Raw genomic sequence first — 20,743 nt, forward strand, 5'->3', positions numbered from 1 at the left:
AATTGAGTACGTATTACTTTAAAATATAAAAATTCTATTATAATTAAATCAACTTGAAACAAAATATCAAATAACAACCCTGCCCTATTTAACTGTTTAAATAATATCATTTTAATATTAATAATAATATCTAATCTATTTTGGAATGTTATTATTATTATTATTATTATTATTATTATTATTATTTATTATTTTAGGAGATTCATTACTACGAAGTTCTGGTGTTTGCACTTGTTTTTGAGCTCCAGATTGAGTATTTTTAACTGTTTGTTTGTTTACTTCTGATTTTGTTTCTTTTACATTTTCAGACTTAACATCAGAAGTTACTTTGTTAACTTTTACATTTTGTTTCGAGGAGTCTACTGGAATATTTGGTTTCGTTGCAACTGGTTTCACTGTTTCTGATTTTGTAGCTGTTTCAACATTTTGTTTTACAACAGGTTTAGTTGTGGTTGTCGTTGTGGTTACTTTTGGAGTTGGAGTTGTCTGAGATGCAGTACTTGGTTTGACAGTAGTAGGAGTAGTAGTAGTTGGTACTGAATTTGTTCTTGGTTTGACAGTGGTAGTTGGTGTTGCTGTCGTTGTACTTGGTTTGACGGTGGTAGTTGGTGCTGCTGTTGTACTTGGTTTGACAGTGGTAGTTGGTGTTGCTGTCGTTGTACTTGGTTTAACGGTGGTAGTAGGTGCTGCTGTCGTTGTACTTGGTTTGACAGTGGTAGTTGGTGCTGCTGTCATTGTACTTGGTTTGGAAGTAGTCACTTTTTCCTGCTTAGTAGAAGTTTTAGGACTTTTTCTAGTTTCCATATTTTCAGCAGTTTTGGTTACAGGTTTAGCTGTTGTCGTCGATGTTTTAACTGTAGGAGTTTCTACAGTTCTTGGTGGTTTAACCGTAGTACTATGTGCTTTTGGAATTTCCTTCGTATCTTGTTGATTTGAACGATGTACTAATTTTTCCATTTGTGCTAAATGAGGAAAGGCTTGTTTTAAGGGTACCCGAGCTACAAATTCGTTATGCGGTGATCCAAACCATAGATATCCTTTGTGAATAAAAGCAGAGCTTGTAGTTTTTATCTTTCCGTCCGTCGCATATGCAACATCAACAAGTTTTCCTGTCGCATCCAAATTCAATACTACCGATATTTCTGACATCATGAAATTCATTGTTTCAAAAGAACCAATTGCATGAACTATTCTTTCCGCAAAAAAATTTGGATAAGCATCCTGTATTAATTTAAACGGAGATTCTATCAACATTAAAAGTCTTACTATCATTTTTCTTATATTTGAATGCGGTATTAATGTTTGTATTAAATTAGGATTTTCCTCATCTACATAAGTATATAGACTAATTAGGAAGCCACCATTATTATCTTCTTGTATGTTATCTGGCATACCAGGAAGACCTTCGTGCAATATTTCATGTTGTCCTGCTTTAGGTCCTTTCAAATAGTACTTAATAATACGCGAAGATAGTGTTTCTACTACCAGTAAAAAACTTTCATCTTTACTTAATTTAACTCCATTTGCAAACGCCAGATTTTCAATTAATACTTCATTGGTCTTCGTAGCTGCATTATATCGAATAAGTCTGTAATTAATAATAACAATGTAAGATACACATATATATTTATATATTATAAACAATTATAAAAAATTATACCTTCCAGATGGATTGACAAATGTAGAAAATAGACCATCGTACAAGTGGAAATCTGTGCTAGAATCTGTCCAAAATACATCACCATTTTCTGCTATATCTAAACTATTAGGTAGTTTTGGAACTTTATTATTTATTGGCTTAGATATGTCTATAATTAGCTGATAATATCCTTCAGGATCAACTTTAAAAATACCCTTATAAGTATCAATAACGTACAAATTGCCTTTTTTATCAAACTTTAAGCCCAATATTTTACCACACTCGTGATACTTTAAGATTTGATCTAAAAGGTTTTAATAACTTTCATTATATTTAGGTATATATATAATTATGCATACAAATAAAATAATGTTTTAATACAGTTCATAGAAATATAATGAAAAACTTTATCAACTTACTGCACACTCCTCCAAGTGCTACAAAAGGTTCCACTTTTTTTTCATTAATTTTAACAACGTAGCCACCTTCCAAGCCAGTATACAATTCTCCATTATAAGAATCAAAGGTTTCTGGACCTTTAAACTCTCCAATGTGCAATAATTCAGCTCCATTTAAACGATTATTAATATCTAATTTTCCACTTAGTTTAGTAGATGGTTTTATACTGCAACACACATCATACATAGATAGACATATATATTTATTTATTGATAAAAAAGAACAAAATGGATATTAAAAATATATTACCTGTATTCAGAAAATGTAGCATCTGGTGGAAGTCCGGGTAAAAACGTAATTATAGCTAATAAAAGTGAAATATAAACGAAAACAGTACCTAATGTTTTAAGGTACCCCATTACAGAAATGAGAATAAAAGCAAACAAAAGGAAAAAAACAGAGAAAAGAAAAATTGCACAATTTTACAATGATTGGCACGATATACTTTTTTCTCTTAAAAAACGATTTATTGTACAGCATTCGTTCGTAGACTCTTCTTAAGCCAATCAAATAAGAATAAAAGAAAGAATAATTTATCTAACTGTTTCTTTAATCGTTCAGAATAACGGCATACCGTAGACTAATGGCGATACGACATTTACCAACTCATAAAAATCTACTATTCATAAGCAAGATATTTTTAAACCTGCCACATTGACGGAAGTATTAATTAAATTGATTTCCGTTTGACACACGTGCACCTGTGTAATAAGTCTTGTGTAAATATATAAAACAAATAAATGCGAACTGTTGTGTCATTAACGATACACGTTGGAACGTTTAAATAAGCCGCGATACGATTAAGCAATTATGATTACTTGAAAATGATTATTCGACAGTTATTATTACTGAATTAATAAATATAAATATTTCTCAACGCTATATTATCATTTAGAAATATTATTAAATGTATTAATTGTATTTTAATTATAACCGTGAAATTTGTATCACGTAGTAATATTATTTTTATTATTTTGATAGTTGGCAACATTGCATTGATAGATTCTATCGATAGATTTCTATTAAAAAAATGGCGATTGAACAAAGTGGATTATTAATTCGTATGTTGATATGAATAAATTATTTATGTATATTTATTACATTTCTTGTGAATAAGTTAGTGTAATTTAAAACTTGTATGTTATATAAATTACATTTTTATTTGTATTTCTTACGTTCTTTTTTTTTTTTTTACTTGAATAAATTAGTGTACTATTAAAGTTATAATTTTTTGAAATCATATTGATAAAGTTATGACGATTAAACACATTTAGGTACATAAGCTTTTTTTAATATACTGTGAAATATTTTTATATGAAACATTTTCAGATGATTTAGAAGAACAATGTGAAGAAGCAGTCTTTGAAGTTTGCGATGCACGAGAACGTTATCCAATATTATGTGCTGAAGAATTAGAAAAATGTATTAGGTTAACCAATGAAATACAGGTTATAATTACTTTTTCAAATTAACATATTTTATATTAAATTTTCTTTTTAATACAAATAGTATACATTTATAAAATATTATTAATTAATTAATTAATTTAATATGATATGCACATTACAGACTACAAAAGTTGTGCAAAACATTAAGAAATTTCATGACATAAAACCTCTGACAGAAGAGCAAAAAGTACTGTCATGTAATGCATTAAAAAAACAAAATTATCCATTTAAACGTAAAAATAAAGTAATTAAAAGCATAAAAAGTAGAATTGATAATTTAAAGATGGTCGTTGAACAATTGGAAAGGGAAAAGTTATTTGATATAAATAAACTGTTAAATTCATAATTTTATCATAATTTATATTTCATAACAATTTTTAAATAAAAAAAAAAATTGGAATACAGAATATACATTTGTATAGAGTATCATTTAATCTTATTGTTATATAAGAAAAAGCACTCCCTAGTATTTTACGTACTGTGTTGAAGCTATTATTCTAATGTTTACTACTTTTCATTAATTTAACATAGGCTAAAGAGGAACTATTGCCTATAATACTGGAAATACTGTTTATGTTCATACGTTTGACAACAACTTTAACGCCTCTTGTAATATCTTCTATAAACTTTAACATCTTTATCCGTGTACTATTACTTTTTACATTAGTTTCTAAATAAGATCTTTCTGCATGGCTCAAAAATTTCTCTTTGCAATTATTACTATGCTCGTTATGTTGCATTAAATCCTGATAAAATTCTTCTGTAATGTCTTGCAATTTGTTGTTAGGCACACGAGAATTTTTTATTTTAACTAAACCAGTCGACATCTTTGTATTGTATTTACAAACTTTTTTTTCTTTTATACCTTTTTCTTTTTTGTTCATCGAAGAATATATTTTACATTTAGGAGATGATAATGTTTCATAATTCTCTATTTCAAAGCATTGCTTCTTTGCGTTGTCATTGTCATAATTGTCAGATCGTTTTCTTTTTCTATTTGGCATTTCTGTTTCTTCCACGACTGCAATATTCGAGCATACAGTTGACGTGTCATCACTATCTGTTTCAATATTATCAGTCAGTGGCGTTAAATGTTTTTCTACATTAAATAAATCAGTCTTACATGATTTCATTTCTAAATTTGTTGATTCATTAGGTAACATTAAAATTGTATCATTTAATGAAGTATTGTGCAAGTTCGATTTGCTGTTTATAGATGTATTGCGTTTTGTTAATCTTTCTTTGACTATTTCTTGTAAACCCCATGGAATTTGATCTATCGTTATAATTTGATCAGAAATTATTCTCGGATAGCTAGAAGTACTATTTAAACTAATATTTTCAGAATTGCTACTATTAGCAATTTTAGTACCTTCTGTACCCTCTGAATCATTCAGAGCTGATTCGACTATAGAATGATTTGTGACATTGAGTCTTTCAGTAGAATTAAATGTTTCTTTACAAATATTTGCAGATTCGTTATCACAGGATTGAATTTTTAAAGAAATATTATTTTCTTCGCTTTCCAAATTATTCATATTTGATTCGTATTCTTCATACTGTAGGCATGACTTGCTCGATGTAGGAATATCTTGTAAATTAAACATTGACATGGACGGATGCATTGCATTAATCTGTGTATCGATACACTGATTGCTAGCAGAATCTTTTTTTATAAGCATCGAATCCAAGGATAAATTATTGTTTATATTATGTAATGTACTTTTACTCTTACAATTACTTTTAATAATCTCTTTAGGCATTTCAATCATCGTTACTAAATTTGTTAATTTCAATAAACTAGAATTTAACAAACATTTCTCTCCCTCTTTGGTTTCGAATTTTTCCGAATTTTCTAATACTTCATCCGTATCCGATTTTGTTTCTTGTTCCACAACCGATACACTATCTTGATCCTGTTGAATCATAAACATACGACCTTTCATTATTAAATCGGTAATATTAGAAGATTTTACCATACCATTGTCCACGTTTTTTTCAGATTCTCCAAGCTTTTTTAATTTATTATGATCTTTAATCGTTTTCTCGTAACTGATTAATAATTTTTTTGAATCCATTGAAAGATCATTTGTACATTGTTCTTCATTAGTTTGTGCCATTTCAGGAACTTTATTTTTTGTACAATTCTTATCATTTGAATTCTTTTCTTTTGATATCTTATTAACATACTTATTTTCAGACTTGGTTGTAGAATCTATGCTCGATTCTTCATATACGGTAATTGATTTATTGGCATTCGACAATGGATATTTAACAATCTTCTTTGCATTTTCTATTTCTTTTTCTATTAAATATTGATACGGTAAGTTAGCGGAATCTATAATACCTTCGTCGTTTGAATTAATTATATTACTTCCTTGTGTTATCACATTACCATTTAATTGTAATTCAGAATCCTTTTGTTGTATCAGTTCTTGGAATTCTATTCGATTTAATGAAGATGGTTTCTCTATATTATTATAAAATTCATCCTCTTTTCTTTTTTCTTTCTTAAATGATATCGAACAATTATTGGTTTTATTTACATCTTCGTTTTCTACGCTTACGCATTCATTTGTCGAAATATTTGATAAGTCCCTATCATTACATTTTATTATATTAAGTTTATCTTTCGTTTTTTCATTATTTATGCTTGATAAAGCCAAATTACTTAGATCATCATTTAAATTTAAATTACTTATATGCTTATTCGTATTCGTAACATTGACTTTTAATTTGTAAACATTTGAATTTCTTCTATCTGTTTTAATATCACTTTCTAAATGTTTTACTTTATCTCTCTTAAGTATTCTCGATTCATAAGTTTCATCTTTAATAATTTTTATAGTTAACATAATTGCTCGTGAAACTGTAGTGACTTCCTTATGAGTCATAAATTTAAGAGTGGCAAACATTTTGTCCTGACGAGTCCACGATGAATGATCTAAATTAATTGTTAAAGAAGCACGTAAATAATATTTGTTGTTGTTTTTTTTTTAATTTACGAAGTATAAAAAGGATACTGTAAGTCACGAGAATATGTTTGGTAACAAATTGTTGTCCTTGACATGGTTGACTTTTAATAATTCTTCTAATAACTTTCAGTAATTCTTTTCCATATGCGAATTCCTTAAGATCTCTAAAATGAGACAAATAAATGCTAATAAAATAGAATCAATGTTATTCCTTTAAGTGCAATTTATTACCTCATCGTATGATGATACATAAAAGAAAATTTATAAATTTTATTTTTATGACATAGCCAATAAGACCCAGGTATAGTTAGTTTAGATTCCTCCTGTTGCTCGAACCAACTAAGTTCGCTAATTTTGTGTATATGTACTCCAGGCATTTTCTCTCTGGTAAAAGATTTTCAAATAAAGGAACCAATTTTATTTGATTTCTACCATTGACCGATTCCTTTACTATGAATGTTAAATAATATAAAACTCTTTGCTGTAAATAATATATACATGTATATATATATATATATATATATCATTTTTGAATACGTGTAGATGTACAATTATTTATTATTATTTAACTTACTCTCGTAATAACTTCGTTGATAAACAAATCTTCAACAGTATCCCAAGGTAAGAACGTGTACAAGTTAAAACCAGCGAATCTTTTCTCTACAGTAATGTGTATACCAATTGATGGTACTATTAATAATATATCTGCATCAAATCAAAAGAAATATTTAATTGTGCATTCTACATTTATATATTTAAGAAGTTAGTAAATGTATTAAAAGTTCTAGAATTAAACAAACCCTTGTTCGTTGAAGTAAGGTAATTTTTAAAGTACAATATTAAAGAGAGAGTAGATATAAGAAAAGGTATAATACTATCAAATGTTATCCACAATAATAACGTTACACAAACAAGCGAAATACTGGAAACAACAACATTTACTGGCTCATCATTGTATAATATGAACTTTATAACACCATAGGATTTAAAGTTAGGGCTCGAACAGCCTTCGCTTAATCCTAACTTCTTTCCATCTACATTTCTAAAAGAAAGCTTTGATGTATCAATGCTTTCTGAATATTTCAATGACATTAAAGATAACTTTTAATATTTTTTAAAGCATGGAAAATATATCTTAAAAAATTTGACAGTTTATCAAATTGATTTTCTTAGACAAATTATATCAACTCCTTTTTTTATTTTTAATTACATATTATTAATATCAACGTACTATTATCTAAATTTTGTTAAATAACTTATATTACAATATTATTATTCTGTTTACAATTACTTCGAAAAACCTTAAAGCGATTAAATAGACCACATAGAACATTATTAAATTATATTGAAAAATGTGCTATAGTGAAGTAATCGAGTTGCCCATCTTGTATGTACAAAAACAAGGTTAATACTGACAATAATTCTATTTAATTTAATATAATAAAATATTTCAATATTGCAAATGCACAAACGTAATTTTATAACAAAATTATAATATATAATTTAACATTTTTAATAAATAAAATATAATCTTACATGACTAGCGCGAATATAATGGCGTTCGCTGATTTGCTGTTAGTAATTTAATGAAAAGGAGCCATAACGATTAATACGCCAATGAAATTATTCGGACGAATTTCAAACAAATGAAAATCAAAATGAGTGATATATGCAATTAATCATAATTTTTTATTAATAAATAATTAAAAAAAACAACAATATATATATATACATATATAACGGATATAAATACAATTCGTATCATTCGGTGGGTGTATTTGTCTACTGATATTATTTTATTTGCATTAACGTTTATCTTGAACTGAAAACAATAAAAACAAATGAAATTATTATAACATTTTAAGGACGATATACATCGCGTAAATCTCTTATCGCAAAATCATAGTTTCTATAGAAATGAATGAAAATAAGTAATAAAAAAAAAAAGAAAAAAAAAATAGAAAAAAAAAAAGAGAGAAAACAAGAAAGCAAAAGAAAAAAAGATAGATGCATAAATACAGAAAAGAAGGACAGGGGAATTATGCGCAGACGTAATGTTTTTTTGAAGTATCTCGATTCCCGTGACAGTAGAGGGAGTGAAACAGCACCTGCTGCCATTCTGGCATTACGTCAATGGTGGTCGTCTGATTCGTTCGTTTGGGAGGAGTTGCTGCGACCGCCATTGTTAGAGTTCCTTTGCATTACTGAACGTGATTAGTGAATTCGTAAAATTATTCTTATTTCGTGAAGGTTTTTATTCGTAGTTTTTTTTTAAACGTGAAACGTTAATAGATTAGAGGTGATAAATATATAAGGAAAATATATATTAGTGAACGTATTAATATCGACATATTATGTCCACGATGAATCCGGAATAGTAAGTAAACTTCTCTTTCTACGTAAGCATCGTAGAGACAGAGAGAGGAGATATATACTTCATCATTTTTTTCAACCATAACCCATTTATTTTATTCTCTCTTTCTTTCTATATAATAACGATTCTAATCAATTGTACGAGATTAACGTTAAAAATGATTTTATTTCATTTAAATATCTTTCCTCTCCGATCATTTAAAAAATAATAATTCTTCCAAGCTGAACTATCTGACAGATCCACCTCTCCCTTCTTTCTTCTTCTCCTCCTCTTCTTTTTTTTCTTCTACCTCCCCTTCCACCGTCCCCATTTTAGAAGTTCATTCTCTTACGTTTATCATCATAGCTTTCTTTCTTTCTTTATTTCTTTATTTCTTTTGTTGCATTTCTCAATGTATTATTTACGTTTGTCCTTATTGTTAGATATATTGAATATATTTAAATTGATATTATTAGTTAACGTTTATATGCATTTACGATATACGTTTACTTGAAAATATGAATTATTTGATTACTTTTTTTGACAGTTTAGGAATGGTTCAATATCAAGCTGTATATATTGAAAAACATATGTACATTTTATAGTAATGTTAAACAATGAAATTTAATTGATTGGTACCTTAAAATTATTTATATTATTTGTAATATGTTATGGATCTAATTTATTAAATCAATATTGTATTTAATGTAAGCTAGAGTTTAAATCTTTTTATATATATATATATATATATATATATGTTTTCACAAAACATAAAATGTGGCGCAGTTAGATTTTCTGAGAAATATATGTGTGTGTATGTTTTTAAATATTTTTTTTTACAGTAAAATTGTATTGAATATAATTCTATGAAAGGGTAAATTTGATTTCAGTGATTATTTGTTCAAATTGTTGTTAATTGGAGATTCTGGAGTTGGAAAATCGTGTTTGCTGTTACGTTTTGCCGATGACACATACACGGAAAGTTACATCAGTACCATCGGTGTAGATTTTAAAATAAGAACAATTGATTTAGACGGGAAAACAATTAAATTGCAAATCTGGGATACGGCGGGTCAAGAAAGATTTAGGACAATTACGAGTTCTTATTACAGAGGTGCGCATGGTATTATTGTCGTTTATGATTGCACAGATCAAGATACATTTAATAATGTCAAACAATGGTTGGAAGAAATTGATCGTTATGCCTGTGATAATGTCAATAAACTTTTGGTTGGAAACAAATGTGATCTCCATACTAAAAAAGTAGTCGATTATACTACAGCCAAGGTATATAAAAACATTGCGAGCCATTTGTTACGCTTTTATTCTTATTCAATATTCTTTATTTATACATTATTATATTCTATTGTTTATTATACATAAATATATTTCTTTAGGAATACGCAGATCAACTTGGTATTCCGTTCTTAGAAACATCTGCAAAGAATGCTTTGAACGTAGAACAAGCATTTATGACAATGGCTGCAGAAATAAAAAGTAGAGTGGGACCACCATCGAGTGGAGCTAGTGATCCAGCAAACAAGGTTAAGATTGAACATGGACGTCCCATTGAGACGTCTAAATCCGGGTGCTGCTGAGAAATGTAATTTTGATTCTCTTTTACCAAAAGTAAGATTTAATTTATCTTATCCAAAAAAATATATATATACACAACCACCGCGCACTTATTTATCACATCGAATTCTTCCCCTCTTTTGAATGTTTCAATTTATTTTTCTTCTTTTAGAAACACGCGTTGCAAAAAAAGAAAAAAATTAATTGCAGTTTTATACTGCGACGATTAAACTCATTACCAGAGACAAAAAATATGGGAAAAAGGAAAAAAAAAAAAATGGAAAAGTCTTCAGTTTAATATTAATAGATATGATGTGTGAAGTGTTGTCACGTATGGACCACCAACTCTGGCGCAGAGTTACGCAACAATTGTTTGCCCTCCCTCCCAGCCCCCCTCAAAATTATTTCTTTTTTGTAAAGGGTGAAAACAAAAACAACATGATTTAACTCTGATATGATTATTTAGTATAAAAGTGAACAATGTATAGAAGAAATAACGACTTAGTATTACAATGTTCAAAGAAACATGCTAGACGCGTACACATGGGCAATTTAAATTACAATCAACAATAACAACACAACATAAAGGAAAAATAAATTAAATAAGTTTTTCTGTATGAATATTAGAAAAATAAGCACTTTGAGTTTCTAGCTTAATTGTAACATGTATAATTTATAGTTATTGGGCCCTATATACCCGCTTCTCTCTCCCCCCCCCCGCCCCCCCCGACCCTTTGCCCCTCTATAAGATCCAAACAATTTTTCAAATGTGTCTGAGGATTGCATTATTTTCCTATTGAAAGTTTACCGTTCTGTGAGTGCATTTGTTTTTTTTTTCTTTCTCTCTATTTCTCATTCTCTCTCTCTCTCTCTCTCTCTCTCTCTCTCTCTCTCTCTATCTCTCTCTGATCAATAACGTAATTTAATATAATATTAATAAATATTTCAATGCATTAAAATATACAGACACACACAAACACATATGTTACATATACTTCTATGTAAGGTGGAGCATAAATATGTTTAAAAAAAGATAACAATAAGCACCTGCACGCTTCTTAAATTGTATATTATATGGAAGATGCTTATTATTACATTTATAAAAATTTCTTAGTAACTTCTATGTAACTTTGGCCTCGGTTACATATTTCAAATCGACATTTCACTAATATTCGACCATACTATTACAAGGATCATTTTAAAATAATACATTTATATTATTATTGTTATTATCCTCTTTTGCGTGTGTGTATTAAGTAGAACTATAAATTCGTGAAATGTTGATTTAAATAAATATCTTTTCGAATTTTATTTCTAGAAGTGTTACCTCTCATTCCATTCGCAATTATGTTTCGCAATGATGCAATGATGTTAAAAAAAAAAATAATACGACAAAGTACACAATTACATTTTGTGTCGTCGTTAAATTGCAATTTTAAATTTGTCTCATAAATTTGTGATCGTCTAAGTCGTATTGGTGAGATACGTAAATGCTCACAAATTATGAGAACAAGTTATTTCATTATTTTAATATTTACATTTGATATATATATATACAAATATATATATATATAGATATTGGGAGAGGCGCGGTAATTTTAAACAAAACAAAACGGAAAAAAAATGCAAAATTTTAAAAAATATAGCTCTATAGAAGATAAGGATAACAAAATGCACATTTAACAACTTTTATACGTGAGGGAAGTTATAGTCAAATTTTAATTACTAAAGAAACTAAAGAGAACGTATCTTTTGTACAAGATATAAGAGTCACTGTATTTGTTTCTTTATACATTACTATATATCCAATGTGCATAAATAAGATATATCGTCAATATATAGAAGAAAAAATTATTTCATTCGAAGAATTATATATAAAATTTATATTGTGCTACTAATACATTGTTATGTCAGCTAATTATTAATTAATTAATTAATTAATATAATAATAATAATAATAATAATAATAATAATACGTAAGAAAAGTTTTTAGTACTCGGGTATATACAATGGTGTAATTACAAATACACATTATACAATGTGTGAATAAAAACGGTATGTGTCAGTAAAATGTAAGTACCATAATTACTTAAAACATTTCCATCTCATTTTTGTTAGTAGGATGATAAATGACTACGATTGTTAATTATTTTATGTAAGCTTTACACTGACTTAGTTTTACGATTAGAATTTCATGAGAGTTTGTATTTCGATAGTTACAATCATTTTCGATTAAAACTCTTTTTGTAATCGATTCGTAATCGTTATTTATATATGTCAGAAATTGCGCATACAAAAAGGATAAAAAATTAAAATAGATATACAAGTATTTTGCACAATTTATTTTCATTTCTACAACAATGATATGTGCAAATTAGATTCAGTTTAATATGTGAATCTAATTACTGTTAAATTTTTATTAATAAATCTCTACAAGCTCACATTAAGAAATTTAATATTCATAATAAAATAATAATTAGAACGAGTGATTTTAAAGTTACCAATATAAAAAATAAGAACAATAAATTAATTTTAATATTCAAATAAAATAAAAATTATTGAAGGTTTTTAAAGAGAATTAGCATATTTGTGACCATTTCATTGATATATATATATACATATATATATATATAATATGAGAGATTTTATATAAATTTATTTTAATAATTATAAACAAAGCCACAGGTAAAAACAACATACCTTTGTAGTAATACACACCACCTTTTGTTTTTTCCTTTTTTTTTTTCTTTTCTTTTTTGTTTTTATAAATAATTATAAGATATTGCTTTGACGATATCGATGAAATTTTTAAATAAAAATAAATAGATATTGTTTATATAAATATAAAGAGAAAATATTTACTAAGCTTTTATTTAACAGTCACGCGTAATATGAAGGTGGTATTAATAAATCTTGCAACATAGTTAGTTGCCGTTCTGTAAAGTGTTGCGCGTGCCCATTTATACCGTTCCATCCATCATAATGTGTTCTATTAAAGTCACCTAATACTTTTCTTATGGTTGTCTACAAATGAACACACAATGTATTTAGATTTTAACTGATATTGTATCTTTAACTCCTTGCACTACGATTTAACAAAAATCTGTGGTATATTTTATGCTTCTTATGTTTCTCCCATAAGATCCATCATGAACTTTACTCGTATAATGCAAGAAGTTAAAAGGGTAACAACAATTATATATTTTTTCAAATATACTAACCGGTATAGGTTGAGGATCATTCAAATGAACGTCAAGATGTTCAAAAATTGGTGGCAAATAATCTGGTATATCGTATGGGTGTGCACGAATAAATGCACAAAGTCCTAATACTCCTGCATGTCGCAAACGTAATGCATCCACATTCGCGTTCCTTTCCGCTTCTGTTTTATTAGGCATCAAACGACCTCTTTTATGCAATTTTGTCTTGGCTTTAAGTTTAAATTGTTCCTAAAATGAAAGAATTATTTTCGTTATGATTTTAATTCTATTACTTTGTTTAATAATCTTATTAATCTTACCAATAAAGCATTTTGATCTGGTATAAAACCACAATGTAATAATCCACCAAGAACGTGTCCAGCTTTTTCTCTAACTTCCAAACGAATGTCTTCTAATAAATTGATAACAACATTTTTAATACAATTTACCCATTCATCTTTCATTAGTACTATGCTCATGTTATAAAAAATCGAAGTTTGAAGAAATTCCAGACAAGTATCTCTCGCCGACCATGATACATTTTTAGACATTTTGACAATTGCATCTAAAACTATAGGCATGTCGTTTGGTAATATGATCGATTGCGCAAGTAAAGATAAAGAATTGGTACAGATTTGAACCAATTCGTCATCCGTTTCATAATTTTCCATTTGACAAATGATAGGAAACAATTGATAAAATTCTGGCAATGCACCGCTTGGTGATTTACAAACAAATTGTGCAATCCATTTACAAATAATTTTGAGCAATCTAATAGTTGCTTCGCGTTCGTTCATATCCAATTTGGTTTTATTTACAGAATCATCGGACTTGAGATCGTTAGCCGTACTCGACGTTAAAGATTGTTTATTCTCGTTAATCAATTCCTCTGAATTTTCTGCAAGTAATTGCAATTTAGGAATTATTTTATCTATGAAATGTTGTGCTTGTGGTATCGCTCGATTCGGATAAGATACTGGAAATCTAAGATCCGCTTCAAATACGACAAATAATAATGCACCTATTCGGTCCCTTAAATTTTTAAACGGATTAGTTAATAATCTATTTTCTAAACGGACTAACAAACGTTGCATCAATTGAGATAAACGCCATGGTTGGAAAATAAGAACCCCTTGTAAAACGCACAAACGTCCAGATTCTATAAATGATGATTCAAATTCTCCTAAAGAAGGTTCTTCCATCAAGCATTCTAATAACCAATGTTGTCTATTTGGATCTCTACAATGCATAGAAAGCGATATACTCGTAGTCCAATCTAAAATAGTTTCCGCTGTTAGATTATCCAATGCCAATCTTATTATCGGTAATAGTTCATTCCACATTTCGCAAATCATTTCAAAAGGCCAATGTTTTGATCCTTGAATTATACCAGAAATTATTTCGGTTGCACATCTTTGTTTACTTTCTTGTTTATCTTTAACCAATGCATGTAAATGCGGTACGAAATGTTTTAAAGGAGTAATTCCATGATTGCGAAATATACTTTTAAATAAGAGATACTTGTAACAATTATATCTATCTTTATCCTTTTTCTCTTCTATACTATAAAATTCAATAAGTTTTTCAACGTTCTGAGGATTATCAAAGAAACGTTCGACCTCCATCTCTTGATCAGTGAATTTACGGATTTTAGTATCAAGAGTTGGTTGTTCCGATGACGGCGCATAAAATTCTATCATTTTTGGCCATGTATAATAACCAACATTTGGACGATGAATAAATCTTCGTTCGTCCCATTGTTTTGATGTCGTTGGACGCGTATTGTAATCGTATTGTAACCACGCATTGTCTGCCCTTTCTCCTGGTATCACAACATCAGATAACAATTCTTTTTTACATATATCTGTTATAGGAACAGCTATCTAAAATTAAAACAAAAATTAATAGTATGCATTTAATAGATTTGTTAAATATTACTAACATTTTGAAAACAAATATAATATCACATATCAATTTACTTTTGGATGTTTTCTTTTTTGTTGTCTGAGTATATAAACAATGATACGTATCGCTATCTTCCTTTCGTCTAACGAATCGTGAATTAATGTTTCTAGAAAATATCTCACTGCCTTTGACGAAAATATATGATTTTCGTTGGTCAATAATCGTATAAAATCCATAGACATTAATCTATGTCTCCAATGAAGATTTGTTTCGAGAATAGCATTTAATAAATCATCCACAAGTCCATAATATGCCTCTAAATTAGATCGAGACGTTTCTTTCAATCTTTCTATACCCCTTTGTATTTCATTTTCATTAGGTCGTGATAATGTAGGATACGGAAAATGATCCCATAATTTAGATGCAGCCGTAACACATCTATCCGGTATTTCTAATTCAATGGAGATATTTTGATACTTATTTTTCATCGTATCAATTAATTGTTCTTTTAATCGTATCACCGAAAGTTTCTCTGACGGTTTGGAAAGAATTAATTTTGGCCATAATGATCGCAACATATGCCAATTACGTTGTATTATAAGAGGATCGTTTAACGGACGATGTAAAATATATAAAACTCCCTGTTTGTGAAAAGAAAAAGAAAAAATGATTGAAATAAGTAAAAAAAAAATCATTACTTATTTTGATATAAATAATTATTAATAAATTGCGTACCTTGTAAGCATCGTGATGTATTTCGGTATCTTTTTCCAAAACATTGATTAAATGGGGAACAATGAACGTATACGATAATGGAAATGTTAAGAGACCAGAAATAAGAGCAAATTGTGCTTTGTTGCGTACATTGGCATATCTGCTAGTAGCTAACACTAAAAGTTCTAACATTATATTTTTATGGGTTTCCGTGAACTTGTGCGATTTCATTTGGAGCCGTGTCTCGTGTTGAATAATAGCCTGTTGCAATATAATATGTTCCATGCGTTTTTTATTTCTCACCAATTTGTCGCTCAACAAATTTTGGGTTCTTTTCAATTTTTTTTGTCTTTCCTCGTAAAGATCCTGCAAACGGTTCTCGCCTAATAATAAAAACTCCCATATAAGCACCAAACTGTACAAACATCTCGTTTCATCCTCGACATTTTTTAATAATACGTTTTGCAGATTACTAAATATATTAATTAAATATTTCTTCACGTTACTTCCATCGGGCATAACTATTTCAATTCTTTCCCCACAAGTTGGATTAAACGATGTCCATTTTAATGATGATTCGACGCAAGGAAGCAGAGGTTCTTCCCAAAATGGTAAGAAATGCTCGCACCCTTTAATAATAACGTTTACAATTTTCAGAACGGCCAGGAGCTTCTCTCTATAATCATTTATCCATATTTATGTTATTAGTCAATGTATATTTTAGTCTAAATAAACAAAATGAAATGAAATTGTTAATAAGCACGAAAAGCTTTTATATTTTTGCATTAACATGGCGTACAAACAAATATAATATTTATAGACATTGTTAAAAAATATTAACAAACAAAAAAGAAAAAGAAAAAAAAATAGTACGATACGTACCTCGACAAAAAATTCCAATCTTGACAATAATTCTGTAATATTTCTAATTGCCGTGGCAAATATCTGAAGAATATTTTTTTAACCATTTCAAATTCTTCTTTGCCAGGAATGAACCAATCTATTTGAATAGAATTAATATCTACTTCTTCACCCCAATTTCTAGTGTAAGGATATTCCGGATCATTGAAATCCCTTCCGTGAGTTTTAAATTGATAAATGTCCAATGTACTTAATGAACTAAGTAAACATTTAAGTAATCGACAAGCATAATAATTTCCTTCTTTCGATTCTAATAACAATACTTTGTCGAGAATCTCCACGAAAGTATTCATATAAGGTAATAAATTTCTACCGGGTGTTTGAGTTATTGCGGATAACAAAAGCATCGAGTATAATAAACGATTATCTAAATTTTCTTCCATTAAAACATCATCACCTTCACCGACTATATTTAATATCGTTTCAGATAAAAATGGTACCAAAGCACGTAGCGTTTCTTGACCATTAATATTTGCAAAAACCCGACAAATAACAGCTACCAATTCACCGGCGACCTTTGTCTCTAAAATACGTTCGCTTACGAATACGCGTAATTTATGTAAAGCACTTAGAAATATTGCATCGCTAGTTTTAAGTAATAAAGTTGAGAAAACAGTTTCTACAACTTCTTCCGCTAAAATTTCTAATTTGCTTCTACCACCACCGTGATTATTTTCAGGTCTTATAAAGTCTAACGAACTGGTGTCTATAAATGTAAATATTCTATCTAAAAATTGCAGAATAAAATCTTCAAAGCGCGACGTCATTTCACATATCAATCTTTCTTCTTCGTCTGCTATTGCAGATGATTTTGACGAATCAACGAAGGGTATTAAAAGAGCGTATACGGAAATTAAACGTAATGTAACGACACACTTTCCAATATCGTTTGGATCTATACCAGGAAGAAGTGAAAATAAAATAGGTACGACGTGCATTGGACCTTCCGCATATGTATATCCTATAAACAAACAAAGATGAATATATTAAAATGCATTAAAAACTTTCTTAACGTCATGATAATAATAATAATATATATATATACCATTACCTTTATTTATATTTCTAGATCCTTGCACCATGGGCTTAGCTATAGCTACCATACTAACCATAGCTGCCGTGAGTTTATGAGGTTCTGTGAGAGAATCTAACGTAGCATACATTCTATCAACGACCTGCGGTATCACTAAATTAGGTCTCATATTAGCAAGATACTGTAAAGCTAAACAAGGATCAGTAGAATTTAATCTGTTAAACATTGCTGTCATAGCTAGAGGCATCATGCTCTTAACAAAAATGTCTATATCTTCATCGGTTAATTTGTACTCGTCAGGAATTGGTGTTTCCCACGTTCGTTTGGCATATCTCTCTCTACGATTGCAAAATGTTGTCTTATTAAATAGATTCATTTATATAAATCAATTTATTATATTGAATTAATAATATATTTACTTATGAATGCGTAAAATAAAACGATATGGTAACTTTGTAAGGAATTCTTTCAATTTTCCAGACCATTTACCAATATTGGCCGCTTGGAAATACGTTTCTATACTTTTTAAAAATTTTTCAAGATATATTTGTGCCCTAGATTTATTACCCTGAAATATATTAATACGATAATTTAATTAGTTATCTAATATTAACGATTATTATATATGATACGTCAAATAATATTTTACCAAAACGGACACTATCCATAGAGCTATAGCTAACGTCTCCATTTTATGAGTTTTAATGTCTTGCGTTTGTTTATACGCAACAGGTAAATTGAAACACCGTACAAATCTAGCAAACATGAGAGGTATGTACGGTTCCCAATCGATATATCCAATATTTTCAGATGCTAATGTAGCCATTAAGATCATCATTTCAGGTTCCCACGAAGCTCCATTATGACATACATTCCATAAGTTCATAAATTCATGGAACCATAATTGGTGTCCTAGCGAATGATGTTGTGGTGGTAATTGCACCGGTAAAAAATTTTCTATCGTTTTAAAGATATTCATAAAGTTGTCATTAAACGGACATATCATTGGCCTGAATTCGTCTAAGATTTCTTGAGTTGCATTTAACTAAAAATATTTGAAATATAATTGTAATATATTATACATGTGATCAAAAAATATAATTAAAGTATTAAGATTCTCTTACTGGAAAATAAATTTTGCATAAACGTATCAAGGATGCTAATGAATGTGGTAAAAGTGGATGGTAATGATACATTCCTAAAGCTGTTGTCGCTCTCCATAGTATCTTTTTATTTAATTCGTATATAGGTCTCCATGGAAGTATCAAATCATCTGGAGAAAGTAATCTTTTCTTTCTAGAGATAACAACCAAATTATTTATATGATAATTAATTATCGGATTATTATTATAATAATTATTATAATATCTTTTAATTGAACATGCTAATATAGGACAAAAAATACTTACTTTAACAATAGAATTAACATATTTCCAAATTCTCTTATTTGACACGGATCGATATCTGGTATAGTAATTAATTCGTAATATAATTTAACAAAATATATATGATCTTCTTTGCTGAACTTGAAGCTATATAATTTTATATATCTATAATAAACAAATGTATATAATTTAAGACATAAATAGAGTTGCTAGTATATAAAAATGGTAGAGAATTAAATTTATGATATTCCCTTTAACTGTTTGAGTCCCAAAGCACTGTTCAGATTTTTTGTAGAAAAGTATAATGTTATTAAAATGCAATGTAACATTGATCACATTGCTTGGAATTCCTAGACATTTTTAAAAAACCTTGGGACTCTGACAGTTAACACATATAATAAAATATATTATTATAAATATGATATAATGTAAATATGTACTTTTATAAACTGTAGATAATACAAGCACATAGAGTAATTTAATAATAACAGTTTGTAACAGGAATAATAATATAAATGTATGGATATATGTATATTATTTTTAATAGTAAATCTCACTTATTTAATCTCTTCGTCCATAATAAACATCCAGGTTCTATTTCACGGTACATAACAGCTTGTCCTAAATTTCCTTTAATATCAGCCAACATTGTCTCAGATTCAATTTCTAAATCTTCATAATAAGGTAATAATTTATTATGAATATGTTCCATTTGATATTTTTTCAATTTTTTTGAATTACTATTTTTATTCATATTTGAATCTTTCAAATCTTGAACATAGTCAATGTCCATTTTTGGGATGAATTTCTTCTTAATTAAAATTGAAAATTATTGATGATCTATTTCACAGGTCTACTCTTTGTTAAAGTGCACACAATACAATGCAATATCACTGTATTAAATTAGTTGCAATGTCTTTATTCTTACTCATTTTTATCAAGTCATGTTATTCATGGTAGGAACCATATTTGATAGTTTAGGTTGGTAAAGATTTACCCTTCCAATATGACATAATTGCCATCATACGAATAATAAAAATTTTAATATCATTGTAAGTTTATCGACTTGCATACACTTAATATATGTATCATTCAAATAAATATTAACAATTTTTATACAATGATCTAATTATTAT

General features: G+C 28.4%; 5 protein-coding genes across 6 annotated transcripts; 2 read left to right on the forward strand and 3 right to left on the reverse strand.

Annotated features, from left to right (window-relative positions):
- Positions 1-135: 135 nt before the first annotated feature.
- LOC106789817 (adipocyte plasma membrane-associated protein-like) lies at positions 136-2,860 on the reverse strand. Its single transcript, XM_014754323.1, has 4 exons — positions 2,348-2,860; positions 2,059-2,264; positions 1,661-1,943; positions 136-1,588 (listed from the first exon to the last, which is right to left on the reverse strand). The coding sequence occupies exons 1-4, from the start codon at positions 2,455-2,457 to the stop codon at positions 136-138; spliced, it is 2,052 nt and encodes a 683-aa protein (XP_014609809.1). The 5' UTR covers positions 2,458-2,860.
- A 220-nt stretch (positions 2,861-3,080) lies between these two features.
- Positions 3,081-3,953, forward strand: LOC106789829. The gene is made up of 3 exons (XM_014754343.1): positions 3,081-3,159; positions 3,428-3,546; positions 3,668-3,953. The coding sequence occupies exons 1-3, from the start codon at positions 3,129-3,131 to the stop codon at positions 3,890-3,892; spliced, it is 375 nt and encodes a 124-aa protein (XP_014609829.1). The 5' UTR covers positions 3,081-3,128; the 3' UTR covers positions 3,893-3,953.
- Positions 3,890-7,878, reverse strand: LOC106789827 (protein PF14_0175-like). Its single transcript, XM_014754341.1, has 5 exons — positions 7,322-7,878; positions 7,096-7,226; positions 6,753-7,002; positions 6,570-6,685; positions 3,890-6,490 (listed from the first exon to the last, which is right to left on the reverse strand). The coding sequence occupies exons 3-5, from the start codon at positions 6,896-6,898 to the stop codon at positions 4,044-4,046; spliced, it is 2,709 nt and encodes a 902-aa protein (XP_014609827.1). The 5' UTR covers positions 6,899-7,002; positions 7,096-7,226; positions 7,322-7,878; the 3' UTR covers positions 3,890-4,043.
- A 705-nt stretch (positions 7,879-8,583) lies between these two features.
- Positions 8,584-11,100, forward strand: LOC106789828 (ras-related protein Rab-1A). The gene is made up of 4 exons (XM_014754342.1): positions 8,584-8,898; positions 9,765-10,161; positions 10,272-10,503; positions 10,622-11,100. Exons 1-3 carry the CDS (start codon positions 8,876-8,878, stop codon positions 10,470-10,472), a joined length of 621 nt encoding a protein of 206 aa, XP_014609828.1. The 5' UTR covers positions 8,584-8,875; the 3' UTR covers positions 10,473-10,503; positions 10,622-11,100.
- Positions 11,101-13,197: 2,097 nt separating this feature from the next.
- Positions 13,198-20,643, reverse strand: LOC106789826 (proteasome activator complex subunit 4B-like). 2 transcript variants are annotated; one of them, XM_014754338.1, is made up of 12 exons: positions 20,165-20,643; positions 19,632-19,772; positions 19,347-19,518; positions 18,872-19,267; positions 18,642-18,790; positions 18,241-18,560; positions 17,151-18,150; positions 16,290-16,944; positions 15,629-16,195; positions 13,970-15,532; positions 13,671-13,898; positions 13,198-13,473 (listed from the first exon to the last, which is right to left on the reverse strand). In XM_014754338.1, exons 1-12 carry the CDS (start codon positions 20,398-20,400, stop codon positions 13,330-13,332), a joined length of 5,571 nt encoding a protein of 1,856 aa, XP_014609824.1. In that variant the 5' UTR covers positions 20,401-20,643; the 3' UTR covers positions 13,198-13,329. The 2 variants fall into 2 exon arrangements, with proteins under 2 accessions (XP_014609824.1, XP_014609825.1); XM_014754339.1 differs by lacking the exon at positions 20,165-20,643 and adding an exon at positions 20,048-20,129.
- Positions 20,644-20,743: the final 100 nt, after the last annotated feature.

This window comes from Polistes canadensis, unplaced genomic scaffold (assembly GCF_001313835.1).
Source record: "Polistes canadensis isolate GaletaPanama2010 unplaced genomic scaffold, ASM131383v1 scaffold_205, whole genome shotgun sequence".
NCBI lineage: Eukaryota > Metazoa > Arthropoda > Insecta > Hymenoptera > Vespidae > Polistes > Polistes canadensis.

Coding starts and splice junctions, on each gene's coding strand:
- LOC106789826 (XM_014754338.1), bottom strand. CDS start 20,400: ATGGACATTGACTATGTTCAAGATTTGAAAGATTCAAATATGAATAAA. Junction 19,268..19,346: donor TATGCAAAATTTATTTTCCA/GTAAGAGAATCT, acceptor AAATATTTTTAG/TTAAATGCAACTCAAGAAAT. Junction 18,151..18,240: donor ATCTAGAAATATAAATAAAG/GTAATGGTATAT, acceptor GTTTGTTTATAG/GATATACATATGCGGAAGGT.
- LOC106789828 (XM_014754342.1), top strand. CDS start 8,876: ATGTCCACGATGAATCCGGAATA. Junction 8,899..9,764: donor TCCACGATGAATCCGGAATA/GTAAGTAAACTT, acceptor ATTTGATTTCAG/TGATTATTTGTTCAAATTGT. Junction 10,162..10,271: donor TCGATTATACTACAGCCAAG/GTATATAAAAAC, acceptor ATATTTCTTTAG/GAATACGCAGATCAACTTGG.
- LOC106789829 (XM_014754343.1), top strand. CDS start 3,129: ATGGCGATTGAACAAAGTGGATTATTAATTC. Junction 3,160..3,427: donor ACAAAGTGGATTATTAATTC/GTATGTTGATAT, acceptor AAACATTTTCAG/ATGATTTAGAAGAACAATGT. Junction 3,547..3,667: donor GGTTAACCAATGAAATACAG/GTTATAATTACT, acceptor TGCACATTACAG/ACTACAAAAGTTGTGCAAAA.
- LOC106789817 (XM_014754323.1), bottom strand. CDS start 2,457: ATGGGGTACCTTAAAACATTAGGTACTGTTTTCGTTTATATTTCACTT. Junction 2,265..2,347: donor GCTACATTTTCTGAATACAG/GTAATATATTTT, acceptor TGTGTGTTGCAG/TATAAAACCATCTACTAAAC. Junction 1,944..2,058: donor AGCACTTGGAGGAGTGTGCA/GTAAGTTGATAA, acceptor AAAACCTTTTAG/ATCAAATCTTAAAGTATCAC.
- LOC106789827 (XM_014754341.1), bottom strand. CDS start 6,898: ATGCCTGGAGTACATATACACAAAATTAGCGAACTTAGTTGGTTCGAG. Junction 6,686..6,752: donor ATGTATCATCATACGATGAG/GTAATAAATTGC, acceptor GTCTCATTTTAG/AGATCTTAAGGAATTCGCAT. Junction 6,491..6,569: donor ACATATTCTCGTGACTTACA/GTATCCTTTTTA, acceptor CAATTAATTTAG/ATCATTCATCGTGGACTCGT.